The following is a 25,235-nucleotide window of genomic DNA, read 5'->3' as shown; positions in this document are numbered from 1 at the left end:
GAGTATTAGTGGACAGGATGAGGCGAGGTGAAAGGACGCCACAGCTACAAGTCTGATTTCAGTGTGAAACTGCTGTGATTTTTGAAGGGGTGACTGAAACAGCCAAAGAATCATCCCGGTGTGGTGTGGAGGAAGCCCCTGTCAAACATGTACAGTGGATATGGAGGTACTCTTGAACATGTACAGTAGATACAGTCATACATGTACAGAAGATCCGGAGATACATGTACAGTAGATTCTCTTTACCTTTTCTTTCGTGTCAGTAACAGCTGAGATTTGTCAAGAGTAAAATTCTTTCTGTGTTCAAAAGTAATGCCGTCCTGTTAAGTCATCTGATAGAGTCCATGTTGCTGATGTTAGGTGTGGCCTCAGGTTTTGGTAGATGAAGTTGATCTTCAGTATGTGTACATTATGTTTCTATGAATTTGAGGTTTTGGCTGTTCCCTCCTGATCGTGTTGGCTGTTGGTCTTTAAAAGCAGTTGGATCCAGTGGAAGATGTTTGTCATTCTTGTGGTGTCCTCTATCAGTGTTGTTATCTCCTCTGTAGGCCTTTACTGCTTCAGATGTTTCCATGTCCTTTGCATGTTTGCGCTCCCTGTAAGGCTTGCTTTCTTGGTGTGAGTTCTGATTCATCCTCTCTGTCATAGTCTCGTAAAGTTTAAACAGGACCGGCTCTGAAGGAAAAGTGAGAAATTCTGGTTTCCTCCCACACCGATGCAGAGCTGTAATGCAGTTGGTTATCTGCTAGGATAACGCTTCCTTAGAAAAACAATAGAAAGGCAATATAAGTTCCCTAGAACCGGTGAGCTAGAATAACATAACGTTTGGTGTCATGCAGAAAGTGGAAGTGAAACCAAAGAAACTTGATACAGTTAGAAATCAATATGGTCTTTAAGCAGAAATGTACAAACAATCTAAATCTTGCAGTCTTGGTTAATATGGACCAGCTTCCCAATTATCTTGATTGGCCTTAAACATCTGCATTTCCTTATAGATCATAATTTTGTTGTTCCCTAGAAAAGGTGTTGAAACGTACAAGGTGTGCTATACGACACATTATTAAGACTAGCTGCATGGTTTGTTTATTTTAACCGGAATTAAGATTACTGATGAAACTGAGTATGGGCACTTTTTAGCCAGACTCTGAGTCTTGGGCACTGGTTGAGTGTGCAGCTCTGTGCTGCAGGCCCTCTGTGGTTTTTGGTTACCGAGTTGCCCCTCTCACCTATGTCCCACGTGGTCTGGGTGCTAAGTGCTGTGTGGTGCCCTGCCAACTTTTGCGTACACAAAATTCACATGGACTGGAATGTGATTTGTGGAAGTGCTTGTCTTTAGCAAATAAGTAAATAAATGCGGGTGTATTTCTTGGCATGTTCAAGAAATGAAATTACATCTTAACTGTCAAGCCATCACTGTGCAGGCTGAATTCCTTTGGGCAACAATGTGTTTCTTGTGTTCAATAACAAACGTGCATCTCTGTATTTAAATTGTATCCTCTGAACATGATGCAAGATATTGTTGAGTTGCACAATGCCATGAAAGTGTCAATGTTTCCCTGTAAACTAGGGCAAGTCGATGATGAATTAATAATGCCTTTGAAGTATGTTTCATCACTGAAGTTGAACCCATTCACCTGACCAGATTTTTGGGTCACTGGTCTTTCCTACGTTCCTACTTCACAGGGCAAAGTATACTGTTCACTGTTGTGTGCAGGGTAGCAGTAGCTAAATTTTTTTATTTTATTTTATTTTTTTACACTAATCAAGACCTGAAACTTTCATATAAATGTATTTCATGTTTGCCATTACATACATAAATATGGCATCAATGTGTATTATGACACCGATGCTTCTGGGTTGAGGTGGCAAACGTGCATCTGTCTGGAGGCAGGGGAGTCTCATTCTGCTCACTTCCCTCATACTAAACACGAGCAGCGGGAACAAGAGCTCTGATGACCGTTGGTAGGACTGCGACTCTGTCTCTCATCGTCGGAGGTGTTCTGATCCCATTCCGGTTTCCTCTCGGACCCACTAAACCGGTTTTGGCGAGGCGAGGGAGAGATCCTCCAACAGAAACCACAGCCTGAACTCCCACCCAGCAACTCTGTGCTAATGAGAACTGAAGAGATGTCCAGAGAGGATATTGCATGCTTTCACCACTTATAAGAGGGAAATATGTGCTGTGAAAGCACTGACAGAGCACTAAAACATTGGCACGTCAGCAGGAAACTGCTGATATTGCCGAGGACTGGTGAGTTAGAGAAGCAAGTATTGGACTAAACTGAGGTCAAGAGAGGCAAAAATATTGCGGAGAACCATAGACCACGTTGTTTGGGTTCGTTTGACAGTGTGGCACTCTTGTTGCTGTCAGCCTGTCGTGTGACACCCCCACCCCCCACTCACATTGTTTTTGAGCAGTGCTGGGGTGAAGCCAGGCAGCTAGAATGATACGGCTGCACTGTATCCACAGTCAGGCCTGCCTAGCCTGTCAGAAAGACGTGCGGGAGAATTGTCCGGTTGTGCCGTGACCCGATGTTCTCAACAAGTCCAGATTCTCTGCTGATTGCTCCCAGAGCGACTCTGCTCCTCAGGCAGGACGGGACTGGGCTGGAGACACTCCTGAGCTGCGTTTCAGGCTGTGTGAGGTGAAGCTTCTTCCCCGTGGAAGTTTCTGGAGGGTTTATATTTGGCAGGATTGGCAGGACAATGGAGGCTCAAACCCCAGAAATGCTACAGTGAGGAGAGTTAATGTGTGACATGTCTCTAATGTGCCTACCTGACAGCAAGAAAAAGTAAGTGTGTGTGTGTGTGTGTGTGTGTGTGTGTGTGTGTGTGTGTGTGTGTGTGTGTGTGTGTGTGTGTGTGTGTGTGTGTGTGTGCGCAAACGAGGTGGATATTATGTGGACTGTTTATTCTCTGACATTCCTTTTGATGCTCTAGTTTTAAGTGTTTGCTTGGGATTTACACCACCATAAGAGCTTTATGGTTTTGATAACCAGGATCTGACAAACCCATGTTTTTCATGTTTGTTTCTGAACTGTTATCCTGCTGCATATTATGTTTTTTCTGGTTTTTGTGAGAGGGCAGTACTATAAAAACTATTTATTCAGACTTGAACTCTTTCCTGCAGGCGTGACCAAAGTTAACACTAGTGTCAGAGCATGTAGCCTTAGCAATGTTCAATCTCCATTATGCCATTTTAATTGAGGGAATGTTCATTGCCCCTTCTCACTTCTTCTATGCATAATATCTATGCATGATTTCAGACTTTGATATACTTGGATACTTTATTTATTGGACAAGCAATTTATTTTTGGATATTTCAGCAAATAAAGCACCTAATTTTCAACCTTGCATGCTGCATCCTCTTGTGTTTGACGTAGGAACAAACATTACTGTAGTTCCCAATCAGCAATGAAGAATGTTCTCTGTTACGGCATACTGGAACCTTGTCTGGCCTCTATGTGTGGACATGACAAAGTAAGAATCCATGACCTCCCTGCCCCTACCCTGCCCTGCCCTGTTCCTGTTTGTAGTCAGACGGACAAGCTGCCTGAAAGGCTGTGGTGAGTACAGTTCGTACAGGGCCTCGTTCAGGGCCTGCGACCATGTTGGAGCTGTTCATGAAGTGTTAAAAACACGGCCTGCAGAGTTTCCTGCTGCTGATTCCTCATGTCTAAAATAAACTCTGACTTTCTTCCTCAGCCTCAGTGATGTGTCTGTTTCTAAGGACCCACCCATCTCTATTGACCAAAACACTGAAGCCGTGACCAGCCGAAACAACATGGTCTACAACAAAAAACTCCTTAAAATGACATCCAAGGTCAAAACTGCTGACTCACTGCTCTGATGAGGATTAAATTCTCATTGGTGCTGTACATTAGCATAAACGCTATGATGCGTCTCCTAAGCGCTTGCCGGAGGAGTCCTTTTCTTGTCTTGGTGTAAACAAGTCATTAGAAGTCTTCTGAATCTGTATGCCTTGAACGGAATCTCCTCTTGTATTCGCATTCCCTCGGCTGTGGAGTGATGTCACCCCGTTGGAAGGGGCCGAGCCTCAGTCAGAGCTTTGTGCTCCGGAGCAAGAGAAGAAACGGAGCTGGTTGAGTGATCATGTGACGAGAACAGCACTTGTGGGAAGTCATCTGACTAAGGGGATACCAACCCCTGTTTCAAAGGGCCAGTTTGTTGTAAACCAACAATATGATGTGGATAAAATTTACATTTGTGCATATTGTTACATGCTGTGAGGTTGTGACCAAAATTGTTTTCAGTTTAATACTGCGACGCATGAAAACACCCACAGAACACTTAGAAAGTATGATTGGTCACACAGCACAGTAAAATTGTATTTCTTAGTGGACTCGTTTCCATGTTACTCCCTTTTTGCGAGATTAGTCTAGCCTAGCAGAGAATTGGCTCAGGTTGGATCTGTGTGTATTGTGGTCTCTTAATTGTACAACTCAATTAGTACAACTGTTAGTGTTATTTTTCTCTGTAGCAAGTATTTGGGGAATAATGGTAGATTCTAAAAGACAGATGGCTTTAATGATATGATTATGGCATAATACTCCACACAAAGAACAACTATTATAGAGCCGGTGTCAATTTTGCCTGATTGTCTTTGTCAGCACAGGCTGTCTTGAACAAGTGTTGGCTCTGGCCCGGGTTTGTTCGTGGCTGTCTGGGTTTGTTTCCTGTCCCGGCACAAGCCTTCTCTGGTGACTATGCCATCTTCACTGTGAGTGAGCATTGTTTCAGGAGTGAGTGTGTGAAAAGGAAGAGCCAGAGACTCTGGAAGGTCTCCAGAAATGGGTTTCTGATTAGATATGAAGGCTGGGAACCTTGTCTGTTTATTTGTGCTGGGAAAGGCTGGATACCGTCAGTGGTGGTGGCTCTCCCAAGCTGCCCTATCTCGGCCCTTAAGGATGAGGGTTCACTAGGGTGGTGTTCAGGATGTTCCTCAGTCAGGTTGAATGGGCCTACATGGGCTTCCTGAACCACCAGCAGGCCATTGTTTCCACGGTGGAAGCAATGACCCACCGAGCTCTCTCCAGCACCGGAAACCCCCGAGGCCTGGAGGGAGCCCTCGCCTCGTGACGCTGCTGAACCCTCAGAGCTTTGTCTGTATTGGAGTGTTGTCAAGCCGTTTCTGACCGTTTACGTGTGCGGTTTGAGGAAGAGAACCTCCTGTTTTTAAACCAGTCAATATCACAAATGTCTTTTAACTCCGGTAGCGCGGGTCGATGTTCATGTTCAAGTTTTTTCTCCAAACTTACAAACCTGGTAAAAAGTGAGAATTGTGTTCGTGGTCATCTCCTGTATGCTATTCCAGTAACTGTGACATCCTTCATTTCCAGTGTGGTAGGGTGGAATTTTTTCCCGTCTTTGGACCTAAGCGATGGGAGGAGGAATATGCAGATAAAAGGATAAATGTGAAGGCAATGTAGATGTGTATCTAAAGCACTGTTTAGGAAAAGCCCCCCCAGGTCCCTTTAAAAACACTTTGATGTTAAAGAACCCCTGTTTGTCCTTGCAGGCTTTGGAAGAACATTCGTCTTTTAGATTTTCCATCAGAAATGTTCCCCAGTGTCTTTTTGATGGGCTCATGGTGCAATGAAGCACATAATGGAATTTAATAACTATATTCCTGAAAGTAATTATGTAAGTTATGGGTGCAAGCTTTTTGCCCTCGTTGAGTTAGGAAAACAACCTTCATGAATTGCCCTGAATTCTAAAAGATCTTTATCAGCATACTCTAATGGCTTGTTTCAGCTCATTGACCATTGGGGCAAGTCGTGTTGTCTTTTCTTTACTCAAATTCCCTCCCCTTTCTGCAAGCACTAATGTCTTGCTTGTCCTGTGGGTCCATAGGGCGTCCCTCCAGAGCGGTGTCCACCATGTCGCTGTCTGCACGGCCAACGCGCCGAGTCCTTGCCAGGTCAATCACTAGGAGCCAGAGCTTTGCCGGTGTCAACTCCTACGACAAACCTTACAGGTATGTCCCCAGTTACAGATATATGGACACATACACATACACACACACACACACACACACACACACACACACACACACACACACACACACACACACACACACACATGTACACACACCATCCATCTTGTTGATGTCAACTCCTACAAGTGGGCTTACAGGTTAGCCCACGCATTCACATGCACACTCATGCACACACCATATTTAAAGATGGATGGAAGTTAAAATACAGATCTACACATATGCTCTCTCACTCACACGCACACACACACACGCACACTATCTCTGTCATAAATGCAAGGAGATATTATATGATTAAGAAGAGGGGGAAGTTTGCACTGAACACACACATACACACACGTATAATATTTCGAGCGTCCTCCCAGTTCGTGCTGAGAGACCACACCTGGCAGGACGTCCTGTCAAGTCTGCTTTTCCTCTTCACTGGCACTCGCCCCATGAGTTGACCTGCCTCCCGCCTGCTGTGGCCTTGTGTTTCAGCAGTTTGTGGAGGAAACCCCCTCATGCTCTTCTTTCTTGCTATGAGCTAGAGATAAAACAAGATGGATGTTTTAGTTATTACACTAAATACATGATCCTTACTCCCCGAATCCCAGCACTCGCATATCTGACGTTCAGTAGAAATAAGCCCACTTTTACTGTAATATACTTGTACTGATTACCATCATGGCAGTCCTGTCCTTTCAAGAGCATGAGCTGTATTTAAATGGGTCAACCATTTAATGCTCCGCTTTAAATCACTAGTTCACTTTGTAACTTTCATAGCATGAAGAAGGCTGATGGGATGTCTGCTCCCGTTTGTTAGCTAGGGACATTTAAACTGAACCACTGCCCTCTCAGGACTCATCAGTTCCTTGTTTGAAACCACTGTGTCCGTGGTCCACTAATTCACCTGGCTCAGAACGCTCGGTGAGAATCTGCCGTACAGCCTTCACGATGATTAGTGGGAGATTAAAATCTGAAGGTTGGTCGGAAGGTCCCTTATAAACACATGTTCCTGTGAAGGAGAATACAGGAGACGGGACTTGTCTGTAATTGTTCTTGACGCGTCCGTCATTTGTGGAGAAGGGGTTGCGTCTCACGTGGATTCGCCCGCATGGTTTTGTGGAGTAGCACTGATGCAACCTTCCGTAGGGGCATTATAGTGGAACTATCTCACTGAGTAAAGTGTGATAGCCATATTAATCCATACAGCTCTCTGTATAGAGAGCACACAGGATGATGGGAGAGCTTGTCAAACATTCCCACCAAAAAAAAAAGTGGGTGGAGGTGTATTTTTTTTTTTTTTTTTTTATTGTATCTGCAGGGTCCGTTTAATTATATTTTGTGTATGTGTGTTTTGTTTGGGGATTTATATCTAATTTTCCTGATGGCTTCTGTGAGCACATCCAAACCCACATATACTCACTTGGGGTGGGGTGAACATTTTTTGAAGAAGTAAAGTTTAAAATGAGGAAGAGCGTGAGATGAAGAGAAGGGAAGTGCGGCTTGGCTGCTGGAATGAATCTGTTGAAGAGGTCTGCTGTCTCTCTGGTGTTGTAAAACGTGTGAGTCTTAATTAAGGACTTCACTGCTGGTGATCATTGCTTGTGGGATTAATATAGGTGGTAATAGTGCACAGACCTCCTTGAACACACCTTCATGTGGGGGTGTAATGTTTTCTATGTTATTTATTTCTTTTTTTTAATGACATTTGCAGCATTGTCTGTTTAATAAGTGTGTGTGTGTGTGTGTGTGTGTGTGTGTGTGTGTGTGTGTGTGTGTGTACCTGCGTGCATGTGTGTGTGGTTCAGGAGCCTCTCAGTCTTCAGTACCCCTGCGTGCGCGAGGAAGAGTTCCTCTAGAGTAAGCAGGATGTTCGCACTCTCTGCAAAGTCACCTCCTCCAAAGGTACCGCAGCCCGACAGGCTGGACGAGGTCTATGAAGCCTTGAAGAGAGGACTGCAGTGAGTACACACACACACACGCGCACACACACACACACACACTCACTACATATTCCTCAGAGTATTTAGGAATGTTGTGGCATAGACAGAGTTTAAATTAGCACAGAATCCTCAAGAATAGCTCTGGTAAAATGTACAACCTTTGATGGCTCTTTAATAGCTGATGTTTGGGCTTCCAGATCTTACCTGCAGGTCCATCAACTGGAGTTGGACAGCCTGAACCGACAGATGAAGGAATCCAAGAGGAACTCTCGCCTGGTGAGAGAAAAAAAAAGATCTCACAAGATCTCACAATCCACAATGTGGCATGTACCCACCATTCTATAGTAAGAGTGCACATCTAAGGTCCCCTCCCCACTGCCCCTACAGCCATAATGCGGAGAACATGACACGCAGAACCTGATCATAGATCAAACTTCTGGGGGCTTTGATACTTCATTTTCATTGGCTGGTGGCTGTTGATTTTCATTCACTCTTTCTTTCTGTTGTTTTGTACAGGGTTTTCTTTATGAACTTGACAAGGTGAGTTTTTATTCCTACTATGACGGTTCTGCTTCAGAGACTCGTTAATAAAGCCCATGTAATACCCAACACCACAACCCTCTCTGATTCATTTAATCTTCAGGCTTTGTGAGATAAGAATAACAGATGTGTAAAATAATGCGGCAATGATCTGTTTTCTGCAGCAAGTGAAGGTGATTGAGAGGTTTATGAGGCGGTTAGAGTTCCACCTTAGCAAGGTAAGCACCCCACTGGTAACCATGCTGTTGATATCCACTCTGATATCCACTCTGATATCCACTCTGCTTATTGAACTGTAATATGGGAAGGTGGTTTGTCCAGACAAATAAACTTAGGAATTTTCCAATCAAGCTCAATGAAGTTAAGCACATTTGATTCTTAGTTTGTTTAGAAGCTTGTGCGTGCATGCGTGCTTGTGTGTGTGTGTGCGTGCATGCGTGTGTGTGCGCGTGCACGCACGCGTGCGTGCGTGTGTGTGTGTATTTGCTGCACACTCTCACACACACACACACACCCTCTGATGAGCACACATTACTGGGGGACATGGGCCACAAGTAGGGGGCAGCCTTGAGTCTAGTTGTCTTAACACTGAGCAGCGGCTCTCAGCCAGCTGCTCGACAGGAAGGAGCCTTCATCCTCACTCCCAGCTCTGTTTCTGCAGCACTTCCTTTCATGTGCGATTAGTTTGGGCTTTATGGGCACTTGAAACTGCAGGGGAGCCAGTGATCTGAGCATGACATGTGTAACATATATGTGGATTTATGAGCCAGAGAGGAATTGTAGCGTGTAGCATGTAGCATACTCTGCCTCTCAATCAGAAGCCTTTATATTGCTTCTTGTTAGTGCACTTGGTGGAAGCCTATTTCCAAATAAATGGTGAAGGGGTGTGTGTGTGTGTGTGTGTGTGTGTGTGTGTGTGTGTGTGTGTGTGTGTGTGTGTGTGTGTGTGTGTGTGATCTGCAACAAATGCGATTAACTCTGACCTGTTGCCCACTAAGCTCTGTGTGTTGGAGACAGAAGGCTAAAAACTGAAGTGATGACTGCCCTTACCTAACTTGTCGTCAGAATTTTGGTGTACGTGCAGTAAGCTGTTCTTAAACACCTCCAGATGAAGTTTGTGTGTGTGTGTGTAAAAAGAGAGAGAGAGTGATAAAGAACAAGGAAGTGATGATTTGCTGGGATTTATTTTGCTAAAGAGGCTCTGTCTCTTTCAGTCTCTCTGGTGTTAAGACATTGGTGGCTTTGAAACCAGTTTGTCTTTCCTGGTCTGTGATTTTTACTTTAGGTCATTCACCATTGATCATTACTTTTATTTCACAGCGTGTGTTTGTGTTGGAGAGAGGATGTATGGGGAACCTGTGTCTGTAATCCTATATCTGTAATCCTCCTTACAGTGTCTGTGAACATGTAACACACACGTACGCACGCGTGCACACGTGCACACTCTCCATGGTTACGTCTTTAATCACATCATCCAACAATACCAGGCATGCAAGAAGGTCTTAGTAGACCTGATTTTCATGGCCTGCCTCTCTTGGTGTAATCTTCTGGAATTAAATTCCTGCATTTCTTAATAACTTCGTGATGGAGTGCTGTTGTAGAATAACCTGTTCATTTGAGTAAGTAATGATATTATTCTGCCAGAAACTGCCCATCAGGCTGCTGTGCTCAGACAGGTGCAGTGCTGTGAGTTCCAGGGTATCAACACTCTAGCGCGTCCCAACCTGTTCGTTCTAACGGCTGAAATCTCCTGTGCAGGAAATGCAACTGATGCAAACACAGGAATAGTTTTAAAACCGCAGTAACCTTAAACCTGTAGTAATATTGCACAAGTACTGGTTGTTTCTGGATTCGTTTATAATAGTGTGTGTGCGTGTGTGTGTGTGTGTGCGCGCGCGTGTGTGTGTGTGTGTGTGTGTGTGTGTGTGTGTGTGTGTGTGTGTGTGTGTGTGTGTGTGTGCACGCACGTGCAGATCGACGAGCTGTATGAAGCATACTGTATGCAGCGCAGACTGCGGGATGGGGCTGATAAGATGGTGAAGGCCTATACAGCCTCGCCAGGCAGCCGAGAGGCCCGGGAGAGCCTGTCGGAGGCCAACAAGGGCTTCCGAGAGTACACTGAGGTAAGGGGTCAGGGGCTAGGGCTAGGGGCTAGGGGCCACACGCTCAGGAACCCTGAGGAAAGAAGCATGGAGCATTTAGCTGCAAGAGGATTTAACCATTCTTGTGCTATGGCAGTGTTTTACCAGTGTAGCATTGGTAAAATATCACCATTGCCAGTGACTCACTGTGATGGATAATGGTCAGTATGAGAGATGTGTGATGTATGTACTTTGATAATTCTAGTGTGACAGTGGTTTGGTTCAAAGCTATACTACCAGTTTTAGTCCAGTATTTTCCATAAGTGTGATGATAATTTGACCAAGTGCATGTTGGGAATTGCTCTCTGGGTCTCATTTGTTCTGTCCGTGTGGTCTGTCTGTCTTTCTGCTGTCTGTCTGCGTTGCGGTGTGTTGGGCCGTCTCTCGCTGTGTGGCTCCACAGAACATGTGTATGCTGGAGAGTGAGCTGGAGAACCAACTCGGGGAGTTCCACATCAAGATGAAGGGTAGGACACGGCCTCTTCTCCACCTTCTCTGTCTTGTTGCATGGTTTCCACTCATACGTTCGTCTTCATAAATTGTGTGGCTGTTCCCAGTAAACTGAGTGGTTTGTGGGCATTGAATCGTTTTACTGCTTGATGGCTTGAAACGAAAATAATGAAAATAAATGAATGACGTAAAGTGTGTTTTTAATAGTAGTGGGATGTTGGTAAGTTGTTGGTATCTGAGTAATGGTGTAACTGACCACTGCTTCAGGTCTGGCTGGATTTGCTCGACTCTGTGCTGGCGACCAGTATGAGGTGAGTCTTTTTTGTCATTCGATTACTTCTCTTTGTCTCATGCACCTTTTTTCATCTTGGTCTGTGGGATATGGAGAGATGGAGAGAGGGGAGAGATGGAGAGAGGGGAGAGATGGGAGAGAAGGGAGAGATACTTTTGTGTGTGTGCGTGGTGGTGGCTAATAGGAGAAAGAGAGGCGCTAACTTGTCAAACCCACCTCCGCCTGCTTAAAATGCACATGCCTGCGTGATCGACAGGCTCATTGATCAGGTGAGTCAGCTTGGCAGCCTGTTTAGTGTAAGAGTGTATGAGCTGCAGAGAGCAAGAGGAGAGACTCAGGCAGATGGCATGATGCTGTAGAGGGATGGAGTCTGTTGGAGAGCTGAGGGATCTCTGTCCATCTGGCCACATAGAGAAGCATTTCCACCCACCCACATTCCCCATACACACACACACACACACACACACACACACACACACACACACACACACACACACACACACACACACACACACACACACACACACAAGGACACATACAAACACTTCCCAGTGTTCTCTGAATAGCTCCAGCAGTTAGTTCTCTTTCTGTTTCTCTCTTTTTCTCTTCCTCTGTCTCTCCCTCTTTCTCTCTTTCTTCCTCTCTCCCCCTCTTTAAGTGTGCACACTCAGCTGTTGTCTACTTCTCTGTTTCTCCTGCCTTAAACATGTCATGGATAAACTTTACACTATTCATCACTGTAAGCAAAAACATCACTGCAGTTCTAGATTCCAGGAAACCGTCGTTCTTCAAGTGTGATTAGTTGTGCTTGACCTCCTGCTAGCTGGGCACTGTGGTCATCTGAGGTGGTGTCTGCTTGCCCGGCTGTGTAAACTTGTCTCCTCTGCGTTTGCTCCATGCAGATCTTTATGAAATACGGGAGGCAGCGCTGGAAGCTCCGGGGGCGGATTGAAATGAACGGGAAACAAGTGTGGGACAGTGAGGAGATGGTCTTCCTCCCTCTGGTCACAGAGTTCCTCTCCATAAAGGTGAGATCATAACGGGAACGATCCCACTGTCTCCGTCACACAGGTTTTCTTTCTCCTCACACATGTATCAATAAAAATGCATCTATGTCTAAATGGCTCCTTCATATTCTCCTTCTGCCTCAATCCCTCTTTGTCTCTTCCTTCCTCTCTCACTCTTCCTCACCTCTCTCCTTCTTCTCATTCTTCCTCCATCTCTCTCACCGTTCCCTCCCTCTCTCACACCCTCTCTCACCCTTCCCTCTCTCTCACATTCCCTCACACCCCTCCCTCTCTTTCTCACACACATTCTCTCACACCCCTCCCTCACTCTCTCTCACACACTCTCCCCCCCTCTCTCTCACACACTATCCCACCCTCCCTCCCTCTCTCTCTCTCACACACACACACACACACACACACACTCTCTTCCACCTCTCTCTCTCTCACACACACACACACACTCACACTCTCTTCCACCTCTCTCTCTCTCTCTCACACACACATACACACACACCCTCCCACTCTCTCACACTCTCTCACACTCTCTCTCACTCTCTCCCACCCCTCCCTCTCTCTCCCTCAGCACACAGCATGGTCACGTTGGTCTGAGAAACATTAACGGTCTTAGCAGCTCAGTGCGAGCAGCTGGACTTTGACTTGTTTTTCTTTCTCTGCCGTTCCATGAGTTGCACAGCGCCATACAAATTGTGCTCTTCCATGACCTGGAGGGGGGGGGGGGGGGGGGTATGGACGAGAGAGGGGAGGGTGAGGCAGAGAGCACTGAGCTGTAATGCAGGAATGAAGAGAATGCAGCTGATGTTTGTGATGAAGGACCTGAGCTCCGGTGTCTCCTCCAACACGGCTGACCATGGAGCAGAGATGATGGTGGCCTAATGATGTCATTAGGCCACCATCAGAAAGCAGTTCACCAGCTCGTAGCCTACTGGTCAAAGACCTGGAGTGTCCATGCACATTTGCACATGAAATGCTACCCCAGTACAATGAGTCACCGTTGACTTATGAACATATATAATTGCCACAGTTTGCAAGGGTGCTACTGCAGTGTGTTTTGACTGCAGTATGTCAAGATAGTATGACACAAAGTGCTCTGTGTAGCACACAGCATGTACATAGTAGACAAGGCACTAGTCTCTAGACTCTGTAGTTAACTCAAATGCTAATCACAGCATGCCTTGGGAAACCTGCATCTGTCTGAATGGCTTGAGATAATTGCAGACTGTGCGGTGCGTGTGCATTGACCCAGCCTGGCTGTGTCTAATGACTAAACACCCCCCCCCCCCCTTTTTCACTCATTAAGGTGACTGAACTGAAGAGCCTGGCCAATCACGTGGTGGTGGGGAATGTCTCTTGTGAGACCAAGGATCTGTTCGGCGCCCTGCCCCAGACTGTGGCCGTCGACATCAATGACCTGGGCACGATTAAACTCAGCCTGGAGGTCACGTGGAAGTAGGTATCCCTAAAAATAAGCTCGAATAAACACAACCGAAATAAACAAGACTCATTCCTATTGATAGTATAGTAAGCTTCTTACCTAGAACCATTATTCTTAACTAGAGCTTAGCTGAAATTGTTAGCATTTTTGTTGAAAGTATTTAAGGAAAACTAGATGAACTAAATACTGAAGTGAAAATACTTAACTCTCAGCCAGATTGGCAAGGCCTGACTCTCTGGGTCACACAGCCAGAGCGGTTAGCATGACCCAGTTCAGCAGTGCCAGATCTGAGTTTGCCTTGAATTGGAAGCACAGTTCTCGCAAGGAATTAATGGATGCCTTCTGCACATTTGCACTGTGGTGGAGTCTTTTATAGTGAACGCTTTTTTACATTCTCTCTCTCTCTGCGCCTCTCTCTCTGCCTCTCTGCCACTCCCTCTCTCTCTCTCAGTCCATTCGACAAAGATGACCAGACCTCCACGGCCAGCACAGTGAACAAGCCACCTACCGTGAACAAGCGTTTCTCCACCTACAACCAGAGTCCCCCTGACACCCCATCCCTGCGTGAGCAGGCCTTCTATGTGAGTGTCTCTATGTGCTCCACCTCCTCAGCTTCTCCACCCACTCCCCCTGTCACCAGAACGTCCCCCCACCTTTTTAACATTTACTTCACACTAATCCTTTTCGTTTGACGGCTCGACACACTTTACACTCTTTCTGAATCCTTTGGCTGGCCGGTTTATCAAAGTCATGTAATCACAAACAACTCGCACAAGTCAAATTGCTCAGACCGAGTCCTCTTAAAACTACAGGCCCTCTTGGTAAACAATCAGTCTCTCTATTTTGTTGTCCTTGTTGTCTAATAAAGAGAAAATCTCAGGTTATCACTCTTAAGTTTCCTTCCCCGAGTACCTCTGGGAGTAGTTTATCTTTGGCAGGAGAGAGGGCTTCTTGGCAGGATCCGCTCTCCTGTCCTCCTGACCGCACTCTCTTGCTCTGACCACCGTGGCGTGTGCAGTCGAGCCCATGGCGTCCACAGTTCAGACAGCGCTGGCCCATGCTGGACGTGTTCCGGGACGTGCTGGCCGAAAAGCTGGCACAGAGTCTCAGCTGCAGCGATGTCTCCGCCGTCAACCTTTGCGACTCGGGCACCCACAGCCACGTGAGTGCTGCTAGCTGTTAGCTGTTAGCCGTTAGCCCCGGCGCTGTAGGTTCGCAGGGGCCCGTAATACAGAGAGTTCATCGTGGCGGCTGGAGGTGTGTAAGTACTTGCGGCTGCCGACTAGTACTTCCTAGTTCTGTGTGGTTGTAGTTTTTTGTGGTTGTAGTTTTGTGTGGTTGTAGTTCTGTGACCAGTACAGTCTATGTTCTTGTAGACCATTGGTAGGTGATATGCCTTGTAAATAAGTAGATAACTAAAATTCTTGAGCTGCTGGTCTGTCAGCAAGGGTCTGAGTTATAAAGCCCCTCTCTTGCATTATCACATGCACATACACACCGACTAACCCCCCCCCCCCCCCCCAAATGAACACACACATCTTCATCTTGCATCCATTTTTATTCTGCACTCAACAGAGACTGGCTGCAGCATTGGTTAATTATAGGGAGAGGGTGGAGTGTGTGCTGTGTGGGCCAGACGCCAGCAGCCCGTCTGAATGGGTTGCTGGGAGAATGACCAGACTGAAGGCCCAGGAGAGGCTCTGCTCCCCCACACCTGCACCACACGCTCTCTCCTCACCACAAGTTCTTTCTCTCCTTCTTCCCAGTCCTTTTGCACACCAAAAGTATGCCGTAATTTTAATCGTACCCAGGAACTGTCTTATGCTTTCTCTCTCTCTCTCTCTCTCTCTCTCTCGCTCTCTCTCTCTCTCGTGCACACTCACGCACATTCTCTCCCTGTAGAACATGCTGAGGCGGCAGGATGATATGGAGAACGGCACGGCCTGGTCCAACTCCTCCGAATCCTCCGACGATTCCTCCAGCCCCCAGCTGTCCCTGGGCCTTCGCCACACCCACAAGAACTTGGTCCAGCCTGAACTGCAGGCCGCCTCCCCTGCCATCGAGATCTCCTTTGCACCCCGCGAGTCGGCCACCTCCACGCCCACGCGCCTGGCCGATCAGAAGGAGGAGGACGAGGAGGAGGTGGAGAAGCCCCGTGTGACCATGATCACGGTCACCAGAGAGGCAGCTAAGAGACAGGAAACGCACAATGGCCACACACGCTGTTCCCGCTCCCTGAGCCACATCAGCGAGAGCAGCATAGACGCGGCTTTGATGGACAGGCCTGCCAGCCAATCATTTGAACCCTCTAAGGTTGAATCCTTGCTCTCCTCGGTGTTGGTAACGGACATCATCACAGACGTGCCGCATCGCGCTGAGCCATGCACGGTCATACCTGAGCCCCAAGAGGGCAACCTCACCTCTGACCTCGCCGGCCTGGAATCTCAGAGCAGCTCCAACACCGTTCCCGCTGTGACCGAGGAGGCTGGCGCCTCCATGCCTGAGGTTCCCACAATGGAGCTCCCCTCTGATGCCAGCACCACCTCCCTCACTCGTCGCGAGAAGGACTCCGTCTGCACCTCCGCCAGGACAGAGGCCCCCAAAACTGATCTTGCCATGACTGAAACTGTTAAACAGGCAGAGGACACACGGTGCTCCGCCCAGGCACGCACTGGCCCCGTGCAGGCCGAGAAGCCTGGGGCTGGAGTAGAAGCTACCCAGGTTGATGGTGTAGCAGGACGGACTGCTGATGGCAGCTTGGAGGAGGCTCTTGCTGCTGTGCTCTCCTCTCTAGATGACTACAGGGGCCAGTTCCCAGAGCTGCAGATGCTTGAACAGGAGCTTAAACTGCTGGAGGAGGCCCTAACGGTGAGGAGCTCAAAGCCATGTGTTTTGTTAAATATTAATTAGTTATTAATAATAACATTAATATGTTAATTGAGTAGACAAATTAATTCATTTCATTTGTGCCTCGAAACATGGAACAAATACTTGGTGTTATTTTTGCAGGGCTATTGCTACTTCACACTTGCCCAAAATGCCAAAACATTTGGTTATGATCGAGAATTGTTTTATTATTTTAATAATTTGCTCTTGCTTAATTAAAGGGAAGAAACTCATAAGTGTAGCAACGGAAACCTGGGTTTGAGTGTGCGCGTCTGTATACACGTTTAAATCCTAACTGTGTTGCCTGTGAAAGATTATCTGCCGTCATCTGTGTGCCAGCTATGCTATGCAGAGGCGAAAGATGAAAGGAATTGTAGGAGTAGTCTCTTGGACTCCAGCCTGCCGTGAGGCCCCGCCCTTCCTCCCCCTAACCGTGCGTGCGTGCGTGTGTGCGTGCGTGGCCTCAGTGTGTTCAGAAACTGCAGATCCCTGTCCTTTGATAGCCATGAGCCTTTAAGACCTGGCTATGGGTTTAGAGATATTTGCTCAGCTCACAAACTGCCGTCAGAAGCAACAGAAGATGCATGTTTGTGCTCCCTGAGATTCTCTGATGGTGTGTGAAAGGTTATTTGTAACATGTCAGTCATTTCTGACGGGACAAGTAGATGTAGGCGGTTAGAACCATATTATCTAGAAGATATGATGCCAGTTTGAGGTTTTTGTACTTGATGTGCACACAGGGGCGAAGTAGAAGCCGTTCCTCCAGCGTCAGCCTGACGGTGGAGACTGCTCTCGGAAGCTTTGATTTCCTCAACTCGTCAGATCCAGATGAAGAGGAGGAAGATGGTGAAAAGTGTAGTGTGACAAACAGGTCAGAGATTTAAAAATGTTCTCGCCTTTACCTGATGCACAACATACATATAATAATTAGTGGTTTCCGTTTTCAAGAAATGGGATGCATGCATCTTGGTGTAATACTCCCATCTAGTGGTTGATTAGAAAACAGCCACTAGTAACAGCCGCTTGTAAATAAAGTGTGTAAAAACTCATTCTGTATAAGTAATGAAAGCTCTGGAATCTCTTTAGTTAATTTCTGAAACAGAGATTCTTATTTTGCTTTTTCAAACCTGAACTCAGTTGTCGGCCAGTAGCAGCAGAGAGTGTGACCGAGGAAGAGGGCAGTCAGGAGCACTGCTGGGACGCTCCCTCTGTGCCACTCAGCACAGGCTGCCAAGCGCTGGATCGCACCCTGCTGGTCCATCTACAGAATTGCAGTTCCCAACTACTGGTGAGTCATGAGTCAATCTGGACAATATTGTACTCAGATATGTCCTCCTGATTAAAGCCAAAATGTTATTTCGCTTTATTAGAATAGACAACATTTTTGTGTCGAACTGAAATAATTTCCCTTAATTTTCTTGGTGGTTCAAAAGCTGTGAATTATTAGAAAACCCAACCAGTTTGATGCAGTCTGTTTCTATTGAAGAAAAAAAACTATATTTTGTTAACATATTTTTAGGTGCTCATTTCCTGTGAGTACTGCAGAGACTTGAAAGAAGCCCTCTCTGGGCCTCTCTGGAGACATTTCTCCATGCTTCATGCTAGGGGTGACCTGCAATAGTCGCTGATTCGACTATAGTCGACTATAGCCCTAGTCGACTATGAATGTCATAGTCGAATGTACCATTCTAACTGCATGGGGGTGCCCAAGGATGCTGCTAAGCATTAGTTGTTACATGAAATGTCTTCGTTATAGATAGCATTTTGTCAAATAAAATCATCTTAATTTCTGTTAATAAATATTTTTAAATGATGTGTGCGCATTAACAATAGGCATCTTCCTTACTACACATTAATAAATCACACCCTGCAGTTGCACAATCCAAATGAGCGGAGCTGAACACGATACAGGATAGTCAGCATCTGAGATTATAATGGCTACTAAAAAAACTTCAAAAGTGTGGGAGTATTTTGAAAAGGATAAAGCTGAATCAAACAAAGTAAAGTGCAAGTTATGTCATCAACGTCTTTCATTTCACACGACAACAACCAACATGATATACCATTTAAAATGCGGAAGGCGAAAAAAAAAACAGTTCAGCCGTTTGTCGTTTCAGTTATGTTGTCTCATTTTGTCGCTGTGTGTCTCGGCATGTAGGCCTATAAACATTTTTTGTTGTTGTTTGCTTTTTAAACCCTGTTACGTGAACCTTTACTTATAATTTTATGCTGTTGTGTGGCAATTTGTTTTATATTTTCAGGCAGGCATATTTTATTTAAAATATTTTTGACATTTTGCACAGTGCCTGTCTGGCAGTTCGATATGTGCACTGACTTTTTTTTGTTAATGTTCTCTAACGTTTCATTAAAAAATTTATAAGTAAGTAAATAAAAGCTGAATAAAGCCAACCTACCATGTTTATTCATTTTTCTGAGTGTTTTATCTTTGAAGTGGAAAAAAGTGCTGAATGAGAACGGGATCCCATTTAAGGTGCTCTAGATAAAAAACTACTATTAGTCGACTAAAGGAAAAATCTGACGAATCAGATTCGACTATGAAAATCCTTAGTTGAATACACCTCTAGTTCATGCTAATCTTTCAGCTTCTGCATTCGTTCTGATGTTCTGGCAGCATTTTGAGATGTTTAACTTCCAGATGAAATAAATGCAATATTCAGAAATGGAAAAGTATTCTTTAGGAAAGTACTTTCAAATTCTAATCAGAATCTTCTGTCAGTTTACCGCTACATTTTTTAGCTTTAAGGTATGGTGTATTCCAGCTGGACCATGGACCTTCTGGGCTCCGTTGAGCACAGGTTGAGTGTTGGTTCAGCCTGTTGTCTTGCTTGGGGTTTGTGTGCAGAGGCTGGGTACATTCGGCCCGCTGCGCTGTGGGGAGATGTACGCTCTGGACCGCCTGCTCCGAGAGGCACGCGTGCTTGAACTCGTCCGCCGTGCCGCCAAGGATTTTGTGGGCGGAGTCATCAAGACAGAGGAAGGTGTGTCCATTTGTCTCTAGTATTGATGAAGAGGTGACAAAATTGAGTTTATTGTGTTTAAATCTTGATTTATATATATATAATCATGAATTTAAACATATAATTAAATGTTTCTTTTATCATTACATTATGTTTATATTGTAAAAAATAAACATTGTCAATTATCCCCAAAATAAAGATAGGTTGGTCAACTTGGATTCTTCTGTTCATATGATCTCTTCTCTCTTCCTCTCTCTTTGTCTGTCTCTCTCCCTCCCTCCCTCTCTCTCTCCCTCTTTCTCCTTCACTCTGCCTCTCTCCCTTTCTCTGTGGCACATGTGTGTACTTGGGAGCAGTCATTCCACAGTTAGATCAGTGCCAAGGGGCTGTGTTGCTATGGAAGCAGTGTTTGGATGGCAGCAGTGTGTTCAGCACCTCCACAGAGGCCTTCATACAGACACTAAGCAATATATACGCCAACAGACTCCCAGAGAGAGGTGCTGTCCCCGCAAACACAGGTGGGTGTTTGGGTGGGTGTTTGGCTGCTGTTTGGGTGCTTGTGTGTCCCCATCTGTGTCTTTGTCAATGCTGGTTTCCAAGATAAAGTAGATTTACGATTTTAAGATGAAGATTTACGGTACTCAGTGTTCATAAATTACTCGGAACAATGTATAAGAATCTGTGTTTCAGTCCCTGGGAAGTTCTGATAAGTATGGAAGCTTTTCTTCAGTAATGTTTAGTTCTGCTTAATCCATTTACTTCCTTTCACAATAGACACTTAAAGCAGTTTGCTGGTTGTAACCCACCACACTCAGAAATTACTTAGAAGTATGTGATGTTTGTGATGCTTGAGATATCAGAGATGGCTGATTTATTGTGCGTGTGGGTGTGTGTGTGTGTGTGTTAGTATTTCTGTGTTTGGTGGAGAGGATTCTTGAGAGGCGGTTACCCAAACGAGGCGGAGGTGCAGCTAAGGAGATGGTCACGATCTTCCAGTTCTGGAGCTACCTGGAGGTTGAGGGCGTCAGCGAACTGGACGTGCACATTACTGAACTGGCTGAAGAAGGTTTGTATGAGTGTGCGTGTGTGAGAGTGTATGCGTGCGTGCACACACAAGTATGTGTGCATGTGTGTGCACATGTATGTGTGTGTGTGTGTGTGTGTGTATTTTAGTGTTTGACAGCCAGAGGGTTTGTATAGAGTTTTACCCCACTGGTCATCAGCTAAATTTGCTTTGAAATCAACTTGTTAATGGCAAAATCAATTCCCCCTCTCACTGTCACTTCGTATCTCTCTCTTTCTGTGTTTCATTCACCCCTCTCCCTACACCCATCCGTTCTGTCCACGTGTCCCCTCTCTACCCTGGCTGCAGTGTGGTTGGTGCAGTGCCTGCAGTCTGGGGACCAGGACATGTGCCTGAAAGCACTGAAGAGGCCTCCAGAGGGCGCTCTGAAGCGGGAGGGCCTGCGTGCCGTCAGCCTGCTGCTCAGGGACCCCCGGGGGAAGGTGTGCGGTGTGGCCGGTGCTCTGCTCCGCAGCCTCGCCGACCAGCCACGCCACCGTGAGAGGGTACGGCCCCTGCCCACACACTCGTCCGGGTCAACGCTCTGGGGAGAGCAGTAGGACTTTTTCACAGTGAAGATAGAATTTAACCTTGGGTCAAAAACTACAATGAAACAACCCTTTAGTGTTGAGTTAAGAAAACTGCTGTAAGTGACCTGAGCTTGCTTGCACCAAGTAAAAGGCAGGAGGCTGGACATGAACCAGACATCCGTCTAGATTGATTTAATGTGATGCCTCTCATGAACTTCACTTAAAACACTCTCTCACTCCCGCTGGATTGTGTGTGTGGTTTTGTGGAGAAGGTTGAGTCCTCTAAAATAGTTCTAAGCACTGGCTAACATGCCTGCTACCTATAAACATGGATATGTTGTTGAAAAAAATGTTATCTTTGGGACAGTAATTAATGTAAATTAAAAGTAATTTCTATTCTGCTTCAATTCTGCAGTTCCAACCAATTTAATGTACACATGGTACAGATTAATGTACACACTTATTCTCCTGTTAAGGTTAAGATGCCGTGTTATCTTGTAAAGTAGTGCCATGAGATTCCTGTTACATACATGTTGTATCACCTTTAACACTCTCAAACAAAACCAGTGAAGTGAAACAGCCAGCACTTTCTTTTACAACACTTATTAAAAGCAGAACAACCTCTACATGATGAGAAAGAGGACAGGCTTAAATCCACTTGTTTTGAAGTTCAGCATTTGTTGAAGATCAACTTCACTCTCCCAAATATCCAACCTACATCTCTGTCCTTGAGCAAGGCCACAGCGAAGAACACTGCCACAGAGGCAGATCTACTTCGGAGAGCTGCATCGCACCAAACTGTGTGTGTGTGTGTGTGTGTGTGTGTGTGTGTGTGTGTATATACAGATATTTTTTTTGATTCATGAATGGCCACCATGAAATCAACAACGAAGGTGTCATTTTGCCTTGACTAAATATTTGAAATGTAGCATGGCATATTACCTTGAGTAAGAAGCAGATAGCAGATTGAATGTCATTACCCAGCTCTGTAAAAACATCCCTTGTCCTCTGAAAGCCTATTCCATGATCAAAGCTTTTTCTTTCCTGCACACTGCCACTCACCACTCAAAAGGTGAAATCTTGTGTAATCTCAACACAGTGTGTGCGCAGTATTGCGTGCAGTGTCATCAGAGAGTCACTAGTGTGTACAGTCAAAGCTCTGCCATGTTTGGTGGGACAAACGTCAGCATTGCCGTGACCCCTTGGTAGTGTCCGTGTTTGTTTTGGGCCGGACGTGTCTGTGAGCAGATACCCAGTGCGTTTGGGGCGCTGAATGCTCATTCGCTCTCCTCTCCCTCTCTCTCTCTCTCTCTCTCTCTCTCTCTCTGTCTGCCTGTGTGGCTCAGGCTCTGGTGAGCTGTCTGGAGCTGCTGGAAGACCAAAGTGTCGAGACCCGGGTGTGCGGGTGCAAAGCTCTCGCGTGTCTAAAGGTTGGTTTCTCTGTTTACTGTGTGCGCGCGCTTGTGTGTGTGCTTTTCTCCCCCAATCAATCATGACACGTTAGCAGCTTCTGTCCAGCTCAATATTTTTATTTTGCACTTCATACCTTCTAACACCATGACATGTGGTGTATAGCAGACATCAGAAAGGTTCAGGAATCCTTTAACAGGTGACGAATGATGGATGTTTAGAGATTAAAAAATAAGCTGAAGCAAAGATGACTGACACTGAAGCTTGGAAAAATGAACAATTTTCTGACTGTAAAACAAACTTTTTCATCCAAAGTTTGTTAGTCAGGCTGGGGGTAAACAAACAAACAAAGAAGTCACATATAAACCATGCAAGCATAACCTTCCTGAACCGCAGCAGTGTGTGAAGGTGTGTTCTTTGCCGGGCAGGCTGAGGAGAGCATTGAGCAGCTGGTGTACCTTTGTCGGACAGACAAGGAGGACGTGAGGGACGCCGCCAAACAAGCGCTGCTGCTGCTAGGTGAGTGGAGAACACACACACACACACACACACACATACAGACTAACAGAACAAAAAACATAGGAGGAGATTAAAGGAGATAAAGAAATGTGTTCAGCTAGGAGGAGATGCTAGTCAAGGTGGGGCAGAGAAAGGAGGTAAAAATAAAGTCAGTTGGGCACAGTAACAAAATAGCAAACCTGTATGAAATAACCAGAGGCTAGAGGGATTTTTGAATGATGCTTGACGGAAACTTGGTCCTGCGTCCTGTCCAGGTGAAGAGGGGAAGATGGCCCACAGACACCTGGAGTCAGCGCAGGACGGCATGCCCCGCCTGTTTGGGCCTGGCAGCATGGCTAGCACCGCCTTCTAAACTCCAGCGACCCCGAAAAACCCACAGACACTACCCGCCCATCTCCACTGTGCGCGCGCGTGTGCAGCTGTAACCATGACAACAGAAAAATTAGGATCAGATGCCGTGGGCCGTCTTTGAAGAGCACATACAGACGTCGTCGCCGTGACGCACCCTCGTGGGGAGCTGCCGTCACCGGCACGCCGAATCAGACGTTTCACACAATCTGTGCACTGCGAGGACACAAGAAATGAATCTGCATGTTCATGAGATGCAGTGTTGCACCCGAGCTACGACACTCTGTTAAATAAAACCAGGATGAGGCTGAATACCATGAGTAATGTGCCGCCTTGTGGCCTGGGGCTGTTGCCCTCACAGTTCAAACAGCACTCCAGAGGCCGTGTGCACACGCGCCCTGCCATGCTCAAACGGCATTCTACAGGTTGTGTGCGCACAGGCCCCTCCGTGATTTGTTCACTGTGGCAATAGCAGGGGGGATGAAAAGTGTTATTTTTATGTGATGTGACTTTTCAAAGGGGGGTGCCCCTTTTAATAAGCTGAGTGTGTGAAGAGGCTGGATGTAGAGAGTGCAAATGTATGTTGATGGGTGGGAATCAGGAGTGTTATTACTTCTCTAGGAAGTTGGGAGTCTGAGTGCTCCGAGAGGGGTTTTAGCATAACCGTGCCATCATTCCGTACTGTCAGTTTCTGTGCTTTACTGAAGCAGAAAATGTAACCCATTGAATGTGTATGTGGATTTATTTGATTTTATTTTTTTGCAAGTGTTGTAATTTAGTTGGAAATTACATTACAGCTCAAAAGCAAACATAGACCTGTTCTAAGTGATAATGTCTTATTAAAAGTCCACAACGGTCCTCCTAAGATTCAAGCCAATTCTATTTTTACATTTTAAAAGGATATCTGCTGTAAAGGTGTCGAAGCTGTTCTATATATATTACACACACACACAAAATATAAAAATTTATAAACTGTGGTTATACAGGTATAGTGACTTTCTTTATGCTTATTATCTATAGAATGGCCCTGCTGCAGAGATTTATTTCAGAGCATTCCTCGACACAGGTTCAGCACTGGAACCTGAGATCCAGATTTAATTTGCAAATTTGTTAAAATGGACACAGAAGGCCTCCTCTATGTACAAGTGCCTCAAATGACTGGGGAGTAATTATAGACATACATAGACTTTATTTAAAACTCAAAGCAGTAGTTTAAGATGACAGACTGCAACAGATTTAAGTATATTTTTCCTTATGACATGCAGATTGTGCAGCATTAAAGATTTTTTTTAAATATATTGTCTGACAGATCATGCTGACATCAAGTGTAAAAAAATACAATTAAAATGATTTTAAAACAATTGTCATCCTTGCATAAATGAGTTGGTCAAAATTATGTACCAAAAACATTTGAAAACATGATTCAAATATGATTTTTTGTGATAAATATTACAGTTCACAAAATAAACGTGGGATATTTTAGTTATAACTTAAAAATACATTTGCATCAGCTGTGAAAGCCCTAATAGCAGGCCCATGGAAATGATCTTGTATAGTATAGAGTATATTCCTTATAGAGCTTAGTAGGTCCACTTCTGATGTAATGGTTTCTCAGCAGTGATGTGCACAAACACCTAGGAAATATATTTGGTGTCTATTACAGGGTAAAACAGG

At 45.5% G+C, this 25,235-nt stretch overlaps 1 protein-coding gene across 6 annotated transcripts in view; it reads left to right on the top strand.

Moving 5' to 3' along the window:
• The window catches only part of ripor1 (RHO family interacting cell polarization regulator 1), a 51,636-nt gene extending 26,714 nt beyond the window's left edge, over nt 1–24,922 (top strand). For 3 of the 6 annotated variants that reach the window (XM_076991782.1, XM_076991773.1, XM_076991766.1), the window contains 21 exons: nt 5,875–5,998; nt 7,810–7,962; nt 8,142–8,220; nt 8,461–8,484; nt 8,649–8,702; nt 10,458–10,607; nt 11,029–11,092; nt 11,343–11,386; nt 12,270–12,395; nt 13,693–13,841; nt 14,279–14,408; nt 15,730–16,695; nt 17,454–17,584; nt 17,851–18,001; nt 19,577–19,712; nt 20,048–20,209; nt 20,599–20,757; nt 21,064–21,260; nt 22,631–22,714; nt 23,123–23,213; nt 23,468–24,922. In XM_076991782.1, the coding sequence (XP_076847897.1) occupies nt 5,901–5,998; nt 7,810–7,962; nt 8,142–8,220; nt 8,461–8,484; nt 8,649–8,702; nt 10,458–10,607; nt 11,029–11,092; nt 11,343–11,386; nt 12,270–12,395; nt 13,693–13,841; nt 14,279–14,408; nt 15,730–16,695; nt 17,454–17,584; nt 17,851–18,001; nt 19,577–19,712; nt 20,048–20,209; nt 20,599–20,757; nt 21,064–21,260; nt 22,631–22,714; nt 23,123–23,213; nt 23,468–23,565 (3,246 nt within the window). In that variant the 5' untranslated portion in view covers nt 5,875–5,900 and the 3' untranslated portion in view covers nt 23,566–24,922. Of the gene's footprint in view, nt 1–25; nt 167–2,461; nt 2,793–3,428; nt 3,567–5,874; nt 5,999–7,809; nt 7,963–8,141; nt 8,221–8,460; nt 8,485–8,648; nt 8,703–10,457; nt 10,608–11,028; nt 11,093–11,342; nt 11,387–12,269; nt 12,396–13,692; nt 13,842–14,278; nt 14,409–15,729; nt 16,696–17,453; nt 17,585–17,850; nt 18,002–19,576; nt 19,713–20,047; nt 20,210–20,598; nt 20,758–21,063; nt 21,261–22,630; nt 22,715–23,122; nt 23,214–23,467 lie in introns of those variants that run through there. The other 3 variants (XM_076991760.1, XM_076991790.1, XM_076991753.1) reach the window with 3 other exon arrangements.
• Nucleotides 24,923–25,235: the final 313 nt, after the last annotated feature.

The sequence above is a fragment of the Brachyhypopomus gauderio genome, chromosome 2, assembly GCF_052324685.1.
Source record: "Brachyhypopomus gauderio isolate BG-103 chromosome 2, BGAUD_0.2, whole genome shotgun sequence".
NCBI classification, from domain to species: domain Eukaryota; kingdom Metazoa; phylum Chordata; class Actinopteri; order Gymnotiformes; family Hypopomidae; genus Brachyhypopomus; species Brachyhypopomus gauderio.
Note: the sequence above shows the minus strand (reverse complement) of the source record. Positions and strands in the feature narration are given on the sequence as shown.